This window comes from Haemorhous mexicanus, chromosome 1 (assembly GCF_027477595.1).
Source record: "Haemorhous mexicanus isolate bHaeMex1 chromosome 1, bHaeMex1.pri, whole genome shotgun sequence".
Classification (NCBI taxonomy): Eukaryota; Metazoa; Chordata; class Aves; order Passeriformes; family Fringillidae; genus Haemorhous; species Haemorhous mexicanus.
The window spans coordinates 10241128-10264693 of record NC_082341.1 but is presented as its reverse complement, the minus strand read 5'-3'; the positions used below and the strand labels follow the sequence as shown (position 1 = coordinate 10264693).

At 40.2% G+C, this 23566-nt stretch overlaps 1 protein-coding gene across 7 annotated transcripts in view; it reads right to left on the bottom strand.

Annotated features, from left to right (window-relative positions):
* The window catches only part of ZMYND11 (zinc finger MYND-type containing 11), a 116445-nt gene that overhangs the window by 50265 nt on the left and 42614 nt on the right, over positions 1-23566 (bottom strand). For all 7 annotated transcript variants that reach the window (XM_059839821.1, XM_059839865.1, XM_059839874.1 and 4 more), the window contains exon 2: positions 21917-22051. In XM_059839821.1, the coding sequence (XP_059695804.1) occupies positions 21917-22032 (116 nt within the window). In that variant the 5' untranslated portion in view covers positions 22033-22051. The remainder of the gene's footprint in view (positions 1-21916; positions 22052-23566) is intronic.

The window sequence follows — 23566 nt, the reverse complement described above, 5'->3', positions numbered from 1 at the left end:
GTGCTTGATGGCAGCACACGTTTCACAGTCATGGATAACCTGAGAAATACTGTCTTTGGTTAAATCTACTCCTCGGTCTCGTGCCCACCTATAGGTGGCATCTCTACCTTGATGACCTGAGGCATCGTGGGCCCATCGAGCTAGGAACAACTCCCCCTTATGTTGCCAATCTAAGTCTATCTTCGACACCTCTATTTTTGCTGCCTGATCTACCTGTTCGTTGTTTCGATGTTCCTCATTAGCCCGGCTCTTGGGGATGTGGGCATCTACGTGGCGGACTTTCACAGGTAGGTTCTCCAACCGAGCGGCAATTTCTTTCCATTCCTCAGCAGCCCAGATTGGTTTTCCCTTACGCTGCCAGTTGGCCTTTTTCCACCTTTCCAGCCAGCCCCACAGAGCATTGGCTATCATCCACGAATCAGTATAAAGATAGAGCCTTGGCCATTTCTCTCTCTCAGCAATGTCCAGGGCTAGCTGAACAGCTTTGAGTTCAGCAAGTTGACTTGATCCACCTTCTCCTTCGATAGCCTGAGCAACCTGTCGTGTGGGACTCCATACGGCTGCTTTCCACTTCCGGTTCAACCCTACGATGCGACAGGAACCGTCAGTGAAAAGAGCGTAGCGTGTTTCCTCTGCTGGGAGTTGGTTGTATGGTGGAGCTTCTTCGGCACGTGTTACTTGCTCTTGTTCCTCTTCATCAGAAAGACCAAAATCTTCACCTTCCGGCCAGTTTGTAATTATCTCTAAAATCCCAGGGCGATTCAGGTTTCCAATACGGGTGCGCTGTGTGATGAGGGCAATCCATTTACTCCATGTAGCATCAGTGGCATGGTGGGTGGTGGGAGCCTTTCCTTTGAACATCCACCCCAGCACCGGTAGTCGGGGTGCCAGGAGGAGTTGTGCTTCCGTGCCAATCACCTCTGAGGCAGCTTGAACTCCTTCGTAGGCAGCCAAGATTTCCTTTTCTGTGGGAGTGTAATTGGCTTCGGACCCTCTGAAGCTTCGACTCCAGAATCCCAGTGGTCGGCCTCGAGTCTCCCCAGGCACCTTCTGCCAAAGGCTCCAGGACAAACCATGGTTCCCGGCTGCAGAGTAGAGTACGTTCTTTACCTCTGGTCCCATCCTGACTGGGCCAAGGGCAACAGCATGAGCAATTTCTTGCTTAATCTGGGCAAAAGCTTGTTGCTGCTCAGGGCCCCAGTGGAACTCGTTCTTCTTGCGGGTGACCAGGTAAAGAGGGCTCACGATCTGACTGTACTCGGGAATGTGCATCCTCCAAAAGCCTATGGCACCCAGGAAAGCTTGTGTTTCCTTCTTGCTAGTTGGTGGAGACATCGCGGTGATCTTGTTGATGACCTCAATGGGAATCTGACGCCGTCCATCTTGCCACTTTACTCCCAGGAACTGGATCTCTCGAGCAGGTCCCTTGACTTTGTTCTTCTTGATGGCGCAACCGGCTTCTAGCAGAATCTGGATGATTTTCTTTCCTTTCTCAAATACTTCCACTGCCGTGTTCCCCCACACAATGATGTCATCGATGTATTGCAGATGTTCTGGGGCCTCACCCTTTTCCAGTGCAGTCTGGATCAGTCCATGGCAGATGGTGGGGCTGTGCTTCCACCCCTGGGGCAGTCGGTTCCAGGTGTACTGCACGCCCCTCCAGGTGAAAGCAAACTGAGGCCTGCACTCTGCTGCCAGAGGAATGGAGAAAAACGCGTTAGCAATGTCAATGGTGGCATACCACTTTGCTGCCTTGGACTCCAGCTCGTACTGGAGTTCCAGCATGTCTGGCACAGCAGCGCTCAGTGGTGGAGTCACTTCATTCAAGCCACGATAGCCCACAGTCAATCTCCATTCTTTGTTAGACTTGCGCACAGGCCAGATGGGACTGTTAAAGGGTGAGTGAGTCTTGCTGACCACCCCTTGGCTCTCCAGCTCACGGATCATTTTGTGGATGGGGATCACGGCGTCTCGATTCGTCCGATACTGCCGGCGGTGCACCGTCGAGGTGGCGATTGGCACTCGTTGCTCTTCCACATTCAAGAGTCCTACTGCGGATGGGTTTTCTGACAGTCCGGGCAAGGTGTTCAACTGCTTAATGTTCTCTGCCTCTACAGCAGCTATGCCAAAAGCCCATCTGAGTCCTTTTGGGTCTTTGTAATAGCCATTCCGGAGGAAGTCTATGCCTAGAATACATGGGGCCTCTGGGCCAGTCACAATAGGATGTTTCTTCCAGTCTTTCCCAGTCAGGCTCATCTCAGCTTCCAAAAGGGTCAATTGCTGTGATCCCCCCGTCACCCCGGCAATGGAAACAGGTTCGGCCCCCACATGTCCCGATGGTATCAGGGTACACTGTGCACCAGTATCCACTAAAGCATCGTACCTTTGTGGTTCTGATGTGCCAGGCCATCGGATCCACACCGTCCAGAAAATCCGATTTTCCCGTGCCTCTCCCTGGCTAGAGGCAGGGCCCCCCTAACCCTGGTTATTATTTCTTCCCTGGGCATACATGGTAGAGGTACCCTCAAGGGGATCTGACGGATCATACTCAGCAGCTCGGTCATGGGAGGTTGAGGCTACCTTCACTTTACTGGAGTTCTCTCGGTTAGTGTTTCCCTCCTTGAGTTGACGCACCCTTGCTGCCAGGACTGAAGTGGGTTTTCCATCCCACTTTCCCATGTCTTCCCCATGGTCCCTCAGAAAGAACCACAAGTCAGCCCGTGGGGTGTACCCTCTCTCTCTAGGTGGAAAATGTTGGGCTCTAACTCTGGGGCCTGTGACTCGCACTGGTGCAATATGGGAATTGTTCCTTCTCACCGCCTCCCTCATCTCCCTCATCTCCTCTCTGAGTTCTTGGACCACGGCAGAGACATGAGCTTGCATGGGGCCATTGATCATACTTTCATAATTTCTAAGTTTGTTTGCCACAGAACCCACTGTCTCTCGGTTGGTATCAGCATTGATCGTTGCAATGAAAGTGGTGTATTGAGATGGCCCCAGATTTGCCAGACTCCACAGCATCTGCCCTGTGCACCTGACCTGGTCGGGGTCATTATCATGCTGTCCATCTCTCCCAAAGAGTACCTCCAATACTGCCACTTCCCTCAGCTGTTGGATCCCTTCCTCAAGAGTCTTCCAGCGCATTCTGTGGTGCTGCTCCTGCATTCTTTCCCTGTGGACAAATCTCTCTCTGACACTTGTTAAAAGCCGCTCCCAGAGGGAAAGGGACCCTGGCTCCCTTACAAAAATCTGATTGATACCGGAGTCCTGAGTTAAGGGTCCCAGATTCCTTGCCTCACCACCATCCAGTTGCACACCTGTACCCATAAGGTCCCAGACCCGAAGTAGCCAGGTTGTATAAGCCTCACGTCCCCGTCGTACAATGTCTTTGTGTAGATTACGGAGACTTTCGTAAGTCAGGGACTCGGTGATGATTGCAACCTCTGGCTCCCCTGTGGGTTGTGAGGGCCCTCCCCTATCTGGGTGCTCTGCTTTTGTTTTAGATCTCCTTGTTTCTACAGGGGCAACTGCTGCTGGCTGTGACTGCCTCTGCAGTTCAGCTGGAACCTGGACAGTAGTAACATCTGTGGGTTCTGCTGCTGCACTATTAGATTCTCTCTCTTCAAAGCAGGGGGAGGGCTCTGCACCAGCTGGGGAAGTGTACTCCTTCAGGGTCTGGCCTATCTCACGCATCTCCTTCACCAGACCCCCCACCCAATCTGGGTAGTTCACATCTGGCACGGGCTGTGGGGTAGGAGTAGGCTCTGGGGCAACAGCATCCCTGGACTCTGGTGGCGTGTTAGGTTCTGATGCAGGTGTCAGGGTAGTTATCCAGGTTAGTCTCTCTCTCTCTCTAAATGCTAAATAGAACAGGCCTATCAGCAACACCAGCCACTGTATGATATCATTAATGTTTAGATTGGATCTGAACCCTTCAAAAACTGGTGGGGTGGACCCAAAGAGGTGATTAAAGGGTTGGGAGAAAATTTCCCCTGGTGTAATTTCCTTACAGCAGGTGCCATTATTAAAGTAACCCCAAAAACACATAGTTAAGGTGTGATAGCTGTGAATCCATGTGCCTGCCTTCCAGAGGAAGTTAAAAATCCATGAATTCCTCACCTTATTCACCCATAAAACAAACCGGATAATAGCCACAGTAGCCTTGGTTATAGGACCCATGTTAAGATAAGGGCCTACAAATGGGAGAAATACAGCCATGATCACGTGCCACCCAAACCAGGGTAAACTGGACCACATGGTGTCACTTGATGAGGTTTGTATAGCCACACAAAAATTAGATTACTCAAGAACTGTTATTCCCTTTTTGTTTATTTGCCCTCGAGCCCCACGTTGGGCGCCAAAAATCTGTCTTGGTTTGGATAAGACAGGTGCCTGCTAAAGAAGGCAGGAGCTTCCCCTGAAATGGAGAATGCAAACCCTCCCCACCCCTCCAAATTGCTATGAATTTTAAATTAAGGGGCTCTCAGGCAAAAAAATACGGGAGCAGGAAATAACAGTTCTTTAATAGGGAAGGGGGGGAAAAACCATAAAATGATAAAATAAAAGCAATGCAGTACACTAAAATGACAGAGTCAGAACTCAACCTGACACCCTGTTGGTCAGGGTGCTGGCAGCAGTCCAGTTGGAAAAGTGGCTGCAGTCCTCCTGAGGTGTCAGGTGTGGTTCTGTTGGAGCAGGGGGTCCTGTAGAAAAAGGGTGATTCTTCCTCCGCAGATCCGTGGAAGAAGAAGCAGCTGCTGTTCCTCTGGTGAATCCAGTGGAGAAGCTGTGCTGGTGTGTCAGAATCTCCTGATTATATCTGGATAGCAATGCTCGGCTCCTCCCTCTGGGCGGAGCATCTCACAATGGGATGTTACAGTTCTTATCAGCCATGCAGTGACATTCAATAGCCTCTTATCACGGGATGCCCCCTGCTGAGGGAGGAGTGATTGTGATCTCGCAGGGAGAGAGATAAGGGGAAATTGCCCACTTAACACCTAGACAACTGCCATACAGATGGTAATAGAATACATCCTGCCTTGCAATCCAGAACACAAAAAAACCCCCAAATTAACACATATGGTGCTTGGGCTTGTCTCTGCCACATCCATTTGGGCCCTTTAAATTACTTTAAACTTGCATTTGTCTAACACCTCCTATAGCATACACACTACAGAATGTACCAATGAATCTTTGTGATGCTTCTGTGTACAACACATTCGTGGAAAATGGAAAATTTATACATCACATATGAAAACCCAACAGCTCAAGTTACTATGCTAAGTGGTTTTTCTCCTTTTCTTGAGTCAACCACAATGATCACACTGTGACAAACTGCCTTGGTGAGAAAAAAACCACATGTAGCTTTAACTGTATATATACATGAGATTCAGCTGTGTAATGTTGACCTTCACCCAGTGTAATTTGCTTCTAGGCCAACACCAAATATTAACTTGGAGTAAACAACATATAATTATCTTCTCTCAAATTAAGATGACCTCTCTGCCTTAAGGTCATTGCAATTCAGGTTTTTTTAACAAAATTCTGAGAACCTATCTAGAAGTTGCTGCACACAGAGAGCTGCAGTCGCATGCAAGCAGCAGATACATGAATTGACATGGAACCAATTATTTTGTGGACAATATTTTCCCAGTTATGGATCTCTTAAAGTCACAGAGCTAACTGAATTTCTCTCCGTTTTTGTTTCTCCAGGTACTCTGTCTTTACCTGTTTCCTAAGAGAGAAATCTGTAATTTTCCTGCTTTAAGACAAAGCTGTCAGCCATAGTATCCTTGCCTTCCTGCTTCATAATGAATTCCAGCAACCACGATTCCTTTGTGACTGTCATCACAAATACCTTCACAAAAATGTAATTATGATCACAAGCAAACTCCAGAAAGATTTATTTTAAAGCAGCAGCACTGCATTTAAAAAAGAAAAAAAAAGAGAGCTAAATCTCTTCAGTTTTTTTTTTTTTTTAATAACATGGCTGACAGGAATTTTTAATGCCTTAGAAGTTACAAACTTACAATTAGGAGTGAGGATCAGCCCAAATGGTCAAATCTTCAATCAACCCCTCCCTCTGAAGACATTTGCATTTCAAACTTTGTACTGTTTTGTATGAATAAAGTTTTCCTTTCCTGCTTTCTCTCTTAAGCTTTTAAGAGAACTGGTTTATGCTAATCTGATATTTTTGTTTTGCTCTAAACTGTATATGAAATAGTATAGTAGATTTCTGAATGAGTGGAAGTATATATTTGTATAGTAAATTATACAATAATCAGAGCAGCACAGGACATTTATGAATTTCTGTGTGGTATCAGAAGCATTTACATAAATGCAGCATGTTTGCAGGATCTTGGGGTTTAATTTTTTAGGATAAAAAACTCTTAGAGGCAGATGATGCCATTTCCTATATTTTACAATGTCTACCACAACATGGTCCAAGCCTAATTGGTGTGTGCATTGCTAGCACTGTATATAAGGTAGGCAATTGATACAGACATGACAATATTCTGTGCAAGTCTGTGTTCCAAGCTAATAGATATGAATCTTCTGGTGGTTTGCATACAGGGCCAAAGGGCCAAAATCAGAAGATAAGGCACTTCAGGTCTGCATCACCTTGGCTGGATGCTCATCTGCCCAACCTGATCCCTCTCTACTTCTACAGAAAATAAAACTCAATATGAGCACCTGCTCAAGTGAGATTAAACACCACAAATAAGTTTTCAAAGTTATCCAAACTTCAAGGTCTGAACCAGGCAGAGACTCAAGCCTATTTACTTCACTTTCAAACAGAGAGCAAGTGAACACCACTGATCTATAGGAGCATAAAGTGTTGAAGCTTTAAAGCCAAATGAAAACTGCTCATTTGCTTATATATTCATGTTACATGTATTTCATGTGTGTGTGCACATATGGACATATTTATGCAAACACAACTAGCTTTTTGAAGTGCAAATTATCTTTCTCAACATTTGCTAATGTTACTCTTTTTCCACCAAATCTCCATTTTTTACTCGGTGCTAAACAATGTCCCCAACAAAGGCACAGCATTCACGTGTCTGTAATTAATTCAACTCCTTAACAGGTCTCAAAATACAGAGAATAGGCTAACTATCATTCTTCCCATTTTACTGACAGAACAAATCAGACTCTGAGCACAGAAGTGATTTCCCTACACTTATATGGTGTGCTGCTATAGGTCTGAGAACAGAAATCAGGTATTAACCCAGTGCCATAACCCTCAGGGTATCCTGCAGAAGAATCCATGTGTTTTGCAGTGCACTATCCCTAGTTGCAGAAGCATAGCCCTTCCAAATTCTTAAATGTAAGCTACAAGTTTCATGATTTCTGACTCTTATCTCTGAACAGAACAGATACATAATACAAACCAAAAAGCCTTAAACCAACTCTAATCAGCTAAGAGGTTTAATCTGCCTATTTCCACTGAGGCAGGTTGTGCACTAGTGAAAAGAGGCACAAGGCTCAGAATCACCCATTTCTCAAATCCAATCTGTGTTCTCCACCAGAGTGAAAGTACTGCTACCAACTAAACTATCTCCCCATTTTTTCCAGCTGTAAATCAGGAGTAGTAAATTCCCAGTGGCTTTTTAAAGAGTACTTTAGTCAATGTTCAGACTGTGCCACTGGGGAGTCACAAGGGCTATGTTTTCTATTTTTAAAATAAAATGCTATCAGCTTTCATAGCAAAGAACACACATGTAAAGAGAATGGTTTTACTTCAAAGAGTAGAACTGCTGTTAGAAAAATGTACCCTCCCCCAGATTTTTACTTTATTAAAACCTGTGACGTGTACATGACTAGATATTCACAAAGAATAGGAAACAACACTGTAGGGTTTGGATGAGAACTTATCTTGTTTCTTTTCAGCCAGAAGGACAGCAGGTAAGCAAAGACATGACTAAGGCACAGGACTCAAATCAGAAAAGTTAAAGTTCTTTAATAATGAAATGTGGAAAACTGTCAGGACATGAAAAATGCTGAAAACACAGAAAGCATGATGCTTGGAGTCCCAACTACTACATCAGCCTCATTACTAGATCAGGGAAAAACAATATTGAAATTTTGCCCTTGTGCAGAAGTGACACCACTAATCCATGGAGTGCAAGTCCTGGCTCTGCATGTACTGAAGCATCTGGCACTAACAAGTTCAAAAACAAGTATGGGAGATACAGCAATCCCTGACTGCTGTTTTCAACAAAAGCTGATTAGCCTTACCTTGGAAACTGGGAGTTGAAGGAATACTGGTTTGTTATGCTCTTGCCCAGTCCCATACCAAGAGATTTGGGAGTGCAATACAACCCAGCCCCAAGAAGTAAAGCAAATACTCTCAAATGAGTGAGAATAAGGCACAGAGACAAAGTAAAAATTTCTCAATCAGAAAACCAGCCCTAATCAGAGAGGGGGCTGAAGAAACCATTTCAAACTACAATTTAACTGTGCTAATCCCTACTATATAAAATGAAGGTCTTTCTAATGAAAAGTGGAAGTTAGGCCTGATAATCTGCATGCTAAATTCAAAATCTCACCAAATGATGCTGCTTGTCTGCAGAATACAGAAGCAACTGAACTGCTGCTGAAAATCAGAGTGTTTATAGGTCAGTATCTTCTCCATTTATGAACTGGCAATGCAGATCTCCTTGACATTAGCACGGAAGAATCTAGCAAATCTAGCAAAATTATAGTTTTTGCAATCAACTTCTAAGGGCCTAGTAATGCATGTTTTCAATTATTGCAACACCACTTGGAAAGCAAAGGATAAGGATCTTTAGCACGGAGTTTGTTCATTACCACCCTTAAGCAAACCTCACTGCCATACCACCAAATGTATATTGAAATGTGGTTACCTTCAGAAACAAAATACTACCAACAGAATCAGGTAGATGCACATGTGCCTGTGCATACACACCTAATAGATATGTGCCTCTGTCTGATGGCAAAAGAAAACCTTTAGGGGAGACTCACAGAGGATAATCATTAATAGATTTGTAGATAATATATGGATGTGATGCTCATCTGTATTTAGTCACAAATGCCAATCAGAGAAATGTGAGACAGCAATTTCAAACCTCTTCAGGACTGCAGATGAACAGCAGTCAGTGTAAATAACCTCTCAGACACCACAGGGAGAGCCCAGGGGGTCAGCACACATGGAGGGGAGGCCCCCAGCAGTTCTCAGAGGGGCTACACATCCCCTGTACACCTCACCTGAGCCATGCTGAATGCTGGGAGGAAAGAGGTGCAGGGAAACCTGGTACAGGCCCTTCTCTTCACAGCAACAAAATCCCCTCCAACTCATGCCCTACCAGTTGACAACTGGATCTTGCCACCTCCCTTTGCTCCACAAGCTGGATCCACCTCTAAATCACCTGCCTGCCCAATATGTAGGACATTCCAGAAGGACCAAAGTCTGTCAGCATATCACCAATTCACTCCTAAAACTTCAAAATACTTTTCTCAAATTATCCAGTGTTCATAATGTCTTTCTATAAAAACCAAAATCTTTGCTTCATAACACACCTTAAAACTAAAGGAAGAAGGAAGTTTGTCTTGATCTTAGGGGTGTGGAGGAAGCACTCCCTAAAGCTGAGATCACCATGGGAGCAAAACAGACACAGAAGTAGCCAGCCCTTGCAGGGGATCAGGTGGTGAACTTATCACCTACAGCTGTCACACAGCTTACAACTCCTGCTTGGTGCTCTGCAAGACACAGCACGAAGGTAAAGCCTGTCTCAAAGAGTCAAATCTATATGGCTTCAAAATACAGCAGGGAAAAATATCTAACTTTGCTCCCAAAGAGTCCTCTTGAAGGCATCTGTAGTCTACTGAGAGGCAGAAAATGGTTTAAATGGGCACTGCTGTACTGTAGCCCAGGAAGGAAGGAAGTGGCGGAAGGAAGTGGCAGGAGGAAGTGGCAGAAGGAAGGAAGGAAGGAAGGAAGGAAGGAAGGAAGGAAGGAAGGAAGGAAGGAAGGAAGAAAGGAAGAAAGGAAGGAAGGCTGGTTATTTAAGGTAGGAAGCTGACATAGGTTTTTAAAAAAAATTTAGTTTTTCTGAACTCATAAGGAATTGCATTTTCAGCCACCTGAACTGAATCAAAAGAAAATAACTGAAAAAATGTTACAGCAAGGGTATCTTGCTTATACAAGACTGAAATAAAATACATATTGCAAACAGCTGCAAAAATAAAACAGTGTAGCAAGTGTAGGTAGATGTTAATTTTCATGGCAAACTCTGTAATCTTGGTCTGATCAATTATCTCTCTCTGTGCTGGATGCCTCCACCCTCCCCAGTGCAAAGGGAAGCAGCAGCCTGCTGCTGCCAGCAGACTCTGCTGAGCAACTCATCCAGGGATGAGTTGAGAACTGATAAATTTGAGGTCTGATAAACTGAGATCTGATAAAATTGAGATCTGAGAAAATACAGCCGATCCCATTAAACTCAACTGAAAGTCTGGCATTAATTTTAAATGTTACCTACAGGTACATAAAAATGTCCTAGATTCAGGGACAGACCTTAAGGAATAATACATAAAATAGAAGGAAAGCAGCCAAAAATCTGTTCTGAGTTTCATATTGTCTCCCTACCTCTAGTGAGAAATGATGCCTTTTGCTTCAGTTTCAGGGCATGACAGCTATTTTATAGAAGGCCCACACATTTCTTTTAAGAATTTTTTAAAAGTCATTTGCAAAGAATAGGCCAGTTGGTCATACTGAAAAAAAAAGTTGAAGAGATGGCTGTGATTTATTTTTTTTTAAAGAAATACAGCTCCATGACCTAAGAACTTGAAATACACAGGCTCAAATCTCAGGAATCCATCAGCTCTCCTTGTGGAAAGCCAGGTGAAGATCTGTGCTCACAGCTGTATCTCAAGGTCTCAGCTCTGAAGCTCAGGTTGCCTGTTTCCACCATGTAGCACGCTGCTACCAATCAACTCCCATAAAACACAGGCTAACCATTATGGGTATTTGACACAGATATTCCCTGTTTGACAGCAACTGAGAGCTGGTCTGAGAGCTGAAGACAGCACAGGCACACAGAGAAGTGGAACTGGCTACAGTGGGGACACAGCAGCTCGCTTTTGTTTTCTAGGATCCTTTTTGATGTGTTTACACTCTCTGAAGTTCCGATTATGATTATATTCACCAAGACAAACACAACCAAAGCACAATGTTCTTGCTGTGTATTTGTACTCCACAATGAGATGCAGGTATATGAACAGGCTGCATTTGATTTCCACTGCACTCCACATGCCCACAGCACGTGCACAGACCACTCAGGCACTGCCAGTGCTGCTGCCTCTGCAATAAAATACTTCTTACATGATCTACATTTTATGCAGTGAAAAATTCCAAGGATTACAGAGAAATCATGCATTTACTTTTCCCTCTGACATCAGTATCTGCTACATTCTTTTTGAAGGCACATATACTACCTAAGCAGGAAATGTTTTTAAAATTTGTTTCATCTCTCCTTTGTAGTCTAGATAAAGTCAGAATTTGCATAAATGCAAAAACTAATTTTGTGCAATGTTTTTGTAAAACAAAAAGAATGCATAAACTTGATAGTGCAACAGTGAAATCCAGCAGTTCAGCTAAATTCACTCTGCTAAGGAGTGATCTTGTTTGTGCATGCTTTAGATATCTCAGGCACCATGCATGCACCTATAATGGTAACCACCTGGGTCATTTCTGTAAAAAGCACAGTAATGTTAACCCAGGTAATTCCCTGATTCAGTAATTTAAACTCCCACTCCTACAATTTCTCTATACACTTTAGATTGTGTAACCCACCAGCATCACCATGAAAAGCAAATAATTTCAATACCAAGACATTCAACCCATATCCAGAAAAATCTCGCCACCACTTTTTTATGGAGGAAGTTATCTAAAAAAGGGCTCTACTTCCATTTTTCCAACCTAAAAGCTCATGTGTGACACTGCTAGTAATGCACATGTGTGTGCACTGAGCATGACTGGCAAACAAGCACTAATCATTCAGGAGCACTGCATGCACAGGTACAAATGCTCGTGTAGCTGCAGGGCCACTGCTCCACCCAGCTCCTTTCTTTGGATGCACTAAAGAGACAAAGTATTACATGACTCAGAGTGTAACATCCTGGCTAATACCTTGCAAATGAAATATTTAATCAGCCCATATCCACCATCTCAATTCAAAACACGTTAAAAAATGAAGATTTGAATGCTTTAATGATTCAGGTTTTTAGAGCTCTCTATCTCATTTAATTTCCATTCTTATCTGGGTCAAAACCCTTCTCTTTCTGTTTTTGGGGTTGGTTTTTTGTGTGTGCTTTTTTTTTTGGTTAGATTTCTTTCAGTCTAGCTGAGTTTCAGAATCATCACTCTGTCACACAAATGTTCACCTTATTGCCATCTCGGGAACAGCACAGCGCCTGGAAAAGCCATCAGGGCAGGGCTGCTGCTCTTGGTGATGATATTGTTTATATGAATGGGAATATGAAACCACAGCCTAAAATAGATGGTATGAGTAGTGCTTTGGAGATCATTCTCTCCCCACTGATTACAGAGAAAGCCTTGATGAGCACTTCAGGTCAGATAACAAGCTGTTAAATGGCCATCTCTCACTCATTTTTATCTCTTACTTCTAATAGAAAGTCACATCTATTTACAGCAAAGAAACTAAACATAAGCTAGAAGTTCCACTTTCAAATATTACAAAGATGTTATGATTTGAGCAAAAACCATAATTATTGTGACATAAATATTGGTCTGCCTTTAATAATTAGAAATAAAGTTAGCCTTTTCAGTATTTTTCTGTGTAAACTTATACAATTCCCAGATGAATATTAAAAGAAGTATGGAGTACGTGAAAATGGGGATAGTGATTTTCAAATCAGTTCCATCCCTTTCCTTCTCAATATTCCTACTGGAGCTCATATTTTGAATGCATTCTATTAAATATTGAATATTGCAGCTTTTATGGGAACACTCAATTAGGAGAGTTTAAATGAGCACGCACTTATTAACAAACATCAAACAAGGAGTAAGGCTGTGGTTAATAACAATGTGTTTGTGCTGTTAGTGTGAATCATTTTATTTACCATATTCATGCTCAGCCCAGAGATGACTTCCCCTACTGAATCAATGAAGAACATTGACCTCTGAGACAGAAAATGAAAAATGCCACTCTAGCAATACCATGTAAGAGCATTCCTAAGAGAAGAATTACCAGATAAGGAAAACTGATCAAGCAAAATTTGTCAGAACATCTGAGCACCTATTTGTTTTTTGCAGAATGCACTGTAGGAGCAAGATGTGCCTATAGTAATATTTCTGATCAAAGCAAATACACAAAAAATTCCACCTCAAGCTCTAGTCCTCAACAAAATACCCATTTATGCTAAACCCTTACAGGTATAATGTTTGCACAGCCAGCTACAGCATCCTTTCCCTTCCCTGTATTCTTCATAAAGCAGGAGAAAAGGTAGCAAGGCTGAAGCAATCTGGCAGTCCCTGGTGAAGAGTTTTCCACACCAGGCACTGAATTAGTCTTTGACAGCCAGCACTGGAAAGCAGAACCAGCAATTCAGGAAGCAACAGGGGACAATGTGTCAGTACCAAGTTGAAGGAAAAATCATCCCTAAGAAATTACAAATAACACTGTTTAATACACGTGGACTTCTTTTTAGGTATTCCTTTAACCAGTTTAATTAACGTGATTTAATAGAATTGTTACACAAATTTAAGAAATAAACTGTATCAATAAAGGAGCTCAATGGGAAAAATAGTAATTATTAATACATATCATAAACTCAAGATAATATTTCAATAAAACCTACTAATTTAGCAATTTTAATTCCACCACTTCTCGGAGTAAATGCAGATAGGTTCTTCATAGGCTTTTAACAAGAAAAGTTTACATTTTTTTCCTGAAATCCCTGTTTCCAGTCTCTTTAGTCAATTATGTCTAAAGGCAGCACTTAAAACAAACCATTAATATGAACAATATTAAAACTAAATAATATCCAAGCCCAAAAATCATTCCAAAATCTTCAACAAAATTAAGATTAAACACCCTATAAATGGATAGGTGAAAGTTGTATGGTGGATTTATCTACCTACAGGGAATACAGGTGAAATTGAATGAACATTTACCATTGTGAACATCTCTTGTGCAATTAAATCACAATCTTTCATTCATTCTTAAGATTTTTACAGAAAGTGTTTAGCTTAGTTTCTCACTTTTCTTTAAACTTTTTTTTTAACCTGGGTATTAAAAATCATTATTAGCTAGGTAAATATTACCTCATTGGTCAGTCTCAGTACCAATTTACAATCAAAACTGTGTTATGATGCAATAGCAAATAGGTGAGAACCCCCCTACTTTTCTGCACATATGCAGCTCTCAGTGTTCTCTTTGTTCATTTATAGAATATAACTGAGCTTTTGAAAATATAAAACAAACTTAACCTGAATCCATCATTTAACCTCACTGCAAAGCCATCAGTATAAGAAATTATTGTGTCAAACAAGTCAAGTTGGACACATTTTGGTGTCAATTGGACACAATACTGGACACATTTTGGTGTCCAGCATATTTCTCTGCAATGTATTGCTGTGCTTGTAACTGCTAGTTATGCATCCATAATACAATTTTTATATATGACCAAAGTAGTACTTGTACTAAAAACTCTGTTATTAGGGAATCAAATGATCATTTTTAGACTGGTTTTATCAATATGATGATTTTTAACTAAATCACTCAAAACATTGCTGAAAAAGCAGAGAGGTCTTTTGTTTTCTGCAGTATGATCTCTGAATAAGGCCTTAAAAATCCAAACTCAGTTCATTCTCTTGATTTAACATAAAAACAGTTATCTGAAAACAGAAAAACCCCACACTGGTTTGGAGCTTAAAGAAGTAGCTGAAGTTTATCATGAGAAACAGAGAAGGAAACTAAAAGAAATTACAATAGTGATTGACATAGTGGAGTCAGTCAGAAAAAAGTGCCTGTGAGAGAAAACACATGAGGAGGTATTGAAAACTATGAGTTTTCTACCCTGTCACCCCCCAGTGATGTATTCTGTAATGCATATTATCTATAATTCTCCCAGTCCAATACAGACTGAAGTCAGTTTTCTCACAGGTGAGCACTGCATAGACAGAATGCCTCTGGAAGCAACTTAGTGCACTGCAGAGGAAGTATCCTGCATTTATTGTTGGACCTTGGACTCCACACTTCTGCTTATCCTTGCATAGCTAGGAATTGCTATTACACTGCATAGCACAATCAAAAATCTCCAGTGTAGTGGCCAGGGCTTCAATAACACTGTTTGCTTCAAATAGTCACAGTAAAAACATACATGGAAATGATGTACAGATATGGAAAAGGAGCCAGTAACTCAGGTAAGAAGTGAACTGGAGTGATGAGTGCTTTCTCCTCCATAACAGGAGGATGTTCTGCTTCAAACAGTTGCTTTCAGATAAGCCTGCTCTCCAGCAACAAAAAGACAGATATTTTAGGGGAATGGCTTGACAAAGGTTAAGAAACCAACAAAGCAAAAAAACCCTACTTCTAAGCTTATATTTCAACCAAAGAAATATCAGGTGGTAAAATATCTCTTCTGTTCATACAAAGTTTAACAACAGGACTATCTCATTATAAATCCAGAGTCATTTGCTCTTCTAATCTTTCCTATGGCCTACTATTTTTGTTTCTGCATGACTATTTAGTTGCAACATGCAGAATACTAGGAAGACTTAAAGTTTCATCAAGAGTACTATGAATAGTAACAGATTTTTTTCTATTAAGTATCTAAGCTTCAAATAAGCAACTCTGTATGAATCTTGTTCTCCCATTTTTTTTCTTGCCATTTCATCACATATTCTTATTTATATACCTGTGTGATTATTCTCTATCCATTCAAATTGCTCATTTTCTTATTTATACTCGGTTGTGTTTATTCTGCACCTGAGAATAAATTGTTCATTCTCAACTTTAATCACTGCTTCTATCACTTGTTTTATTTAAGACAGCCTAGAAAAAGAACAGCAAAAGAACTAAGGCAACAAAACCAGATATATGAACTTCAACCCTTCTCAGACATTGACTAGAAAAATTCCAAAGACTGATATTTGGAGAGGAAATCCCCCTCCTAGGTCCAAATGTCAAACTGAGAGGGTCACATACTCAATCTACAACTGTTACCAACTCCATCTCAACTGTGGGGACCAGAAAATCTCATTATTTTACAGTAATCTTTCATAGTGAGTAATTCCTTTCTGGCATGCTATCCCATCAATGCTGATTAATGTCAGTCTGCACAGAGCTAACAGAGCCTACTTGACACTGGCTTGGGATCTGCTCATTCCTGTTTGATGCTCTGACTTGGCTGCACCTATATTAAATTACAGCAAGAATGAGTCCACAGAACTAATACAGGAAAAACAGCTGTGATCATTTAAGGACCTAGGACTGGATCATCCTATCTGAAAGGTAATTAAAAAAGATGAAAGTCTTTGTATCTATTAAGGAAAAAACATTTTCTTGTATCACCAATGGGGTAAAACAGCTTTCTGACTGATGAAATGGATGGTTTCAGTATCACTTTATTTGAAAATAATATACAGTTTTATATTTTAATTATAGCATATCCTAGCTAGTGGTCTATCCATCAGCTTCATCCCCCCCAAAGTTGTGATACCTCTACCCTGTGTCCTACAGCCACTCCTGGTTTCATTCCCAAACTAACTTATTCTCAGGCTCCATTCTGGAAAAAGACAAGCTCTTCCTCCAAGGCAAAAGCAAAGCATGGCCCAGGGGTGGGTTTGCTCAAGACAGAGAACCCAAAAGTGAAGCATGCCAACAGCAGCTCCTTGTGCCAAGGGCAGCAGCCCTGCTGCAGCACGCTGTGAGTCCTCAGCTGCCTGCACTGGAACTATCATGTCTCTATCTTCAGGTTTCAAGAACAGCATTGCTGTGGGCTGTGTTATTTTTGGCACTTTGAACTGAGGAACCACACACACATATAAAACAAACAAAGAATATGCCAGGGCCAAAGCAACACTCTGTGAGCCAAAGGCAAGGAGGTGTAGCCCCAGCATAACTGCTCCAGAGAGTGCCAGGGCATTCCCTGTCACGGTGCATGGAGATAGAATAGACACAGCCTATATGAGAGACAGAAAGAGAAGCTAATCAACTTAATTAATCATGAAATGCAACAAAGGGAGAGAGAAAAAAAATTCTCTCAGCAAAGGGAGAGAGAAAAAAAGGAAGCATGTGCAAAAGACTTATGTTTTGGTTCCTTACATTAGTCTTCATGGAATAGTTTAGAAACCAGAATAATTATCTGTTTACAATGAAAAAAATCTGTAAAGCTGCCAATAATAGTTCTAGAACACCAGATTTGCCAACTGGGTATGTTAATATTATTAATTTAATAGCTAATGAACTATGAACTAATCATAAAGATTATGAAATGTTCATTATTACTACTGAGGAAAGCAAATATTTTGTGAGAAAAGGGGTATATATTTAATTAATACTTAATTAAATCTTAGGAGTCCAATTACCTGTAAGGGAATTATGGAGAAAACACTATAAAAGGAACTGGAATATTGGAATAGCCAAAAAGAGAACTTTAAAAACATGTCTGTACAGAAATACTTACCAATCTGCTATGCAACTGAATGTCAATAATTTATCCTACTCATCTAGATATGCATGCCTTTTTGCCAGTGTATTTTAAGGCATTTTATTCCATAGAATCAATTCTTGAGGCTACCCCAAAACCAGAACAGATGGAAGATAATGAGGAAAAAACAGGAAGTCAAAGCATAGTTATAATTTTTAACAAAATTTAGGGATGAACAATTTGTCAGGCTGCACTCTTGACAGAGAATTCACAGGATATGGAAAGCCATTTCTTCACTAGTGCCTACAGCATAACTAATACCAATAATGCTCATTTAAATAATTGATACACTAGGGTCAAATTAACCTAATATCAAGTCTAGACAGAAAAAGAAGTCATATTTCTTGATAAATACCTCTTAGAAATGCAATTTTGTTATTAAGAAATGCGGTGATTTAGAAATATTAGCTAGTTCTTGTAGTCAAATTGTAAACTATTGCAATTCATTGGCTTGAGATGCCTTGTGACAATATAAGCCAGGTGAGAATATTTATTTTCTGTACCTTTACAGAAATGCTACCACTGCCTTCAAGTGAGCTCTATCATTAAATAAAAATGCACTGAATATACTGAAGCTTATGTACAAAAGTAGGAACTTAAATATATATATTTAAAGTCCTCTTCCAAAGGTAGTTTGCATTCAAAGTACTAATTCCTTTAAAGTCACATCACTCTTGCTTCTTGTTAGGATTGGTTTTCAGTCCTTCATTCAGTTTTCCAGTTACTGAAATGCACTTTCCAACTCATGGAAAGTGCATTTCCAACTATAATGTACCCTCACAGGAAATCAGTAAAACTGCAGAATCCCTTTCATCTGATGATTTGTTGAGGGTTTTTTTCTTGAGATATTGAGTCTGTGCAGTGTGGTCTCTTCCCTACCAATGCCTCAAGTATTTATATAATATTCCAATTAACTCTGTCATATTCTTGCCATTTTCACAACTGTGTTTTTAATTCTTTACCAAACAGACACCTTTCTTATGTTTCTTATTACTTCTCTGCATGCAATGACTTTTCTAAAAAACCTGCCTGAAGTTCAAAAAGCTTACTAATTAATTTCTTAAAGGCTCTAACTTGCATATTCAAATTTTCCAAGTGACTCTTCCCTTGATGTAAGATAGTTTTCAATCACTTCTAATCATGCATTTTTCTGTTCTTGCCTTTCCCCCTCATCAATTTAAAAAGCAATGCGCACTTGATCTCGTCTACTTTTAATTAAAGGGCCTCTTTCCTTATAGGTTTTTCCTGATAATATCAGAAGTACCTTCTAGTGCTCTAGGCTCCTCCTACACTATCCTCCTACTCTTATGTTCTCTACAGAAAATGTGTGCCTAGTTCTGTAGATTTTTCTTGTCTACTCTCCATTGACAGTACCTTCTGGAAAGTCTTCCTTTACACAAGTAATATTCTTTCAATTATACTTAAAATGTTCAGGTAACAATTTGCATACTTGCATGTATTATATAAATTTGTCTGTTTTACATATTGAGTTGGAACAGTTCATAATTTACAAACTATGAATCCTCTTTTTATATTATGAACATTTGCTCTGAGGTCTTTAAAAGTAAACGTTCCTTGAGATGTACATTATCTTCTACTCAGCACCAGAAGAATAAGAAAAGTAAGAATGAATTAAATAATCAAGAATATATGAAGAAGAGGGAGACAACCATGCTGAATGCACATTAGGAGATAAGCCAACAAACAGATTTGCTTAAAAGTAACAAACCATGCAATGAAGAAAGAAACAGTTCTTCATAGCAATTTGCTATAAAGGTATTTAGACTAACAGGTCACAAAATTCACAGGACAACTTGTCTCTAGCAGCAAATGAATGCTTAAATCAGGAGCAAAGAAAATCCATTCAAAAACCAAATCATGAATCACCTTTTTAACATGTGAAGTTATCTGAAAGTACCCATTTGTCATCTAGTACATGACACATAGGAAGACAGTTACTTACCTTAAACATGGATTTATTAAAAAAAATATATTCTCTTGCTGGTTTTATGTATTCTTACTCAGGAATATGACATACTTCCATAATGTCACTGTCATTATTACTTTCTGTCAATCCCAAGAGGTATTAACACTTCCAAAAAATGTTATTAGCACAAATAATAAAACCTTCCTTATAGCTCCAACTATGTACAAATGCTCGCAATTTTTAATTTTGACCACTGGCTTTAAAAATTCTTAGTATTTGTATGTTTGCCTCTATGCCCAGACACTGATTGATCCTTTAAGGAATTGCAGTTGATCTGGCCAAATGATTTTGAGCCTGGAAGAATATATTAGCTGCTCAGTTTTCATCAGAAGAGATATTCTGATGCCATGGTAATTTTGGAACTTTATTTTGAATATTATGTATTATGCATACTCATTTACTATGTGTTTCTTCATCAACCACTGGTACCATCCTGCAATTCAAAGGTCTTTATCATTTCCTTGTCAAAAGTTATCTCTTTAGGAATGTCACATAATAGAAACTAGATCAATGTTCATCACTCTTGTCACTGATGTGCATGGGGAGAATTTACAATGCCCAAACACTTTTTAGATTACTCTTCACTGCTCACACCTTGTTCATCTCCCTCAAAGTACTAAGGCTTCTTGCATTTCTGTTTAGTCACTTATTTTTCTTCTGATTGGAAATGAGTCATACAATCTGGACCTAGACTTTTAAAAAAAATCAAACTACCCCTCAATTACCAAGAGCAGTACTTCTTTTTCTAGCATCTGACTATTTGTTTTCCCAACCTTGTTTGTAATGATTTGTCTGACCTAACTTTACCCAGCTAAATGTTTTTCCCACTATCTTAAACTAGGCATCTCTCATAAGAGTGGGATGAATTCCCAGCTAGACATGCCTGTCTCCCTTTATTACATCTAAAAAGAGCACAAACAGCTAACAAACTCAGCTAATATGTAGCCTAGAGCAAGTAATTTGAAATGTTAAAATGGAAAGTGTATAGCATTAGTTTACCCACTCGTCTCCTTGGAGACATCATGAAAATATATATGTTTTAATGCATTCTAGAACTCCACTATGACCTCAAAAGTGAAATTCCCTAAAATGCCACCTCCTTCCAAACCCTCTTGGAATTCCCTATCTCTGGAAAGGTGCTTTTCAGTTTGATGGTCCATTTTTCTTCTTGCAGAAGCCAGGTACACATTAATTCACTTGGGACATCATCTTTCTTTCTGCACTTCCCTGTTCATTATGTTTGGAGAACCTGAACTGTGACACTTCTTGCACTTATGAAGCCAGTTTTGCCTGTCACTTCCACCCCAGAACTTCCAAACTCTGTCAGTGGGCCTTTGTCATGGGCCATGTTATAATGATTTTCACTCTGTTAGTCACCTGCACTGTTTATAACTCTCCTTGTTAGTGCTCTCTGCCTTCATTATCAGTTCACATTGGTTCTGGCAACTGAAGAGTTGCCGACTGGTTACTTTACTTCTTTTAAATTATTCATATTGATTACTTTGACAAATGTGACGTACATGTCAGCCTGGAAATGCAGACAAAGCAGAGAGAGGGACAAAGCCCTCTGTTTTTATTACAGAGGCTACTACAAGTAATATTGTAGACCTTTCTACACAGTTCAGGCTCCACAGAACAAAGAATATATATTTCTTTGTGTATCCAGCACCTAATACACCTTGATGAATATTTTGACAGTATTAATCAAAGGTGATAATCATCTCATGTCCTCTTTAATAGCATCTTATGCACATCTCAGCAAATATGGCTCCTTATTTATTTGAGGAACCTAAGAAGTCAGATTTCTCTTTGCCTTCTGGAAAAGTCCTACACCAGCCTCTCACATTTTCCTAAAGAAATAGACTATTTACAGATTTTATTGCCATTTTCTCCTCAACTGTTATATCTGTTTCTTGTATTTTGAACAAGCTATCAACTCCAAAATGCTAAATTTAATTAACGTACTAGAAATGTTACATATTTCCTTGAGATGCTCATACAAAACAAATACAGGGTATGATCTCAATTGAATGAATTAAACCTCACTTTTGGACATTCAGGTGCTCAGTTTGGTAAATTTGGTTTCTTTATATATAATTTATGAATCAGTAACATAGAACTGCATGTAACTGTTTCACAGTCTCTCACTGTGTTTACTATCTCTGTCCCCAAGGGCTTTTAATAGCATCAACCTTCCCCTCACCAAGGCTGGTTTTGGAGCAGGTCACTTACTTTGTAATGCGGTCAATGTTAGCGATTTGCTTCTGGTTCCGGATTATTTCTATAGCTGCCCAAAGGTGCTGGATAGCCTTTGTGTCTGCCTGCCGTCTCTTCGTTAGGCGTGCCATGACCTGCTCACCTGCTCAGCTGCAGCCAAGAAATTAAAAAAAAAAAACAAAAATCACCAAAAGTTAAGCAAGAATTATAAAATAAATTACACGAAATATGATTACAAGGAAAAATGTATTGTTGCATAGGCATTCAATCTGTATATTACAATGTGTTTTCAAGTGCTTAAAAAGCAGTACAAAGTGAAAAAAAAGTACTTTACAAGAATCCCTTTCACATCATGTAATCGAAACGGAAGACAAAAGGCAAGCAGTAAAATAAATTAAATCAATAGCAAATTTAGTTCCCATCTCGGCTCCCTATATTTGGTAAAAATGCAAAACTACCTCAGTCTGAAGCTGCCATAGCCTCCTGCATTGCCTGAAGCCCTTAAAAAGGGTGAGTGGTACTTGACTACATCATACAGCATAAGCACAAATTCTGACTCAGAGAAAAAGCTGGACCCACAGTTTAACATAAGACTGTAGGTCCAGTTGGAGTATTACCTTCATGTTCTTATCATTTACAGCTATTTTAAAAAAGTCCATTCTAAGAGGAAAAACCAGAAGTATATTTTCATGGATGATAAGTCTCCAAAAAAATATTTTGGAACAGTTCCATTTTCTGTAACATGCTAAAACCCAACAGGGCCAAAGTGCTTCTGATGGCATTTGCCCATCTAACCAACCCTGAACAGGAACATAATGAGCATCTGGCTTTGTTTACAAATTTTCCAAAAGCTGGAGGCAATGAGTACAGATAAGCCATAAATCGCCTACAGCTCCACTACAGGCACAGAATCCCTTTTTAAAAGCTTAACGATGCATTTTGATCACTAAATAACTTTCTTCCATTGCCACCACTTTCTCAATGAAAAAATGACTGATTTATGAGTGCTACCAAGGTCTATAATTTATTTTAGAGCTCTGTCCTCGGAATGAACCCTGTGGTATGCACGCGGGTATTTGTAGCTAGCAGAATATTAACTTCAGTAACCCAAAATAATATAAAAAATGCAAAAACGTTTCACCATCTGTGCAATGTTAAAGATGGGAATTTAAGTACTAAAAGTGTCCCTGCTCTCAAATTCAGAAAAATGAAATAGATTTGAGTATTCCATCAGTTGCAGCAATGTAATTTTCAAGTCTATGGGACCTACAGGTACTTATCAAAGAGGGCTCTCAAGTTTTAGATCAGATATAAGCTCGGTGACACTCGCTAACTTTACAGGTGCAATGAAATGAACAGCAACATTCCATTATTAAGGATAAGAAATTATTTAGAAGCATTATGCTTTATGCTTTTTCCATTTAAAGAAAAAAATAAGGGGAAAAAAAAGATGATGTGAAGAGGTACACGCTCAGGTCTTTGAGGCATTCCTGGCTACAGGAGATATCAGGGAAGGGCAGAACAGAGCAGTGCATGAGAAGATGTGGTGTGGTCACACATCGATCCCCCATTTCAGCTTTAGAAATCTTCTCCCTCTAGGGTTTAAAGCAAGGGCAACTAGAGAGATCTCCCAGAAAAAAAAAGGCCAAGAATACAGTTTTGAAG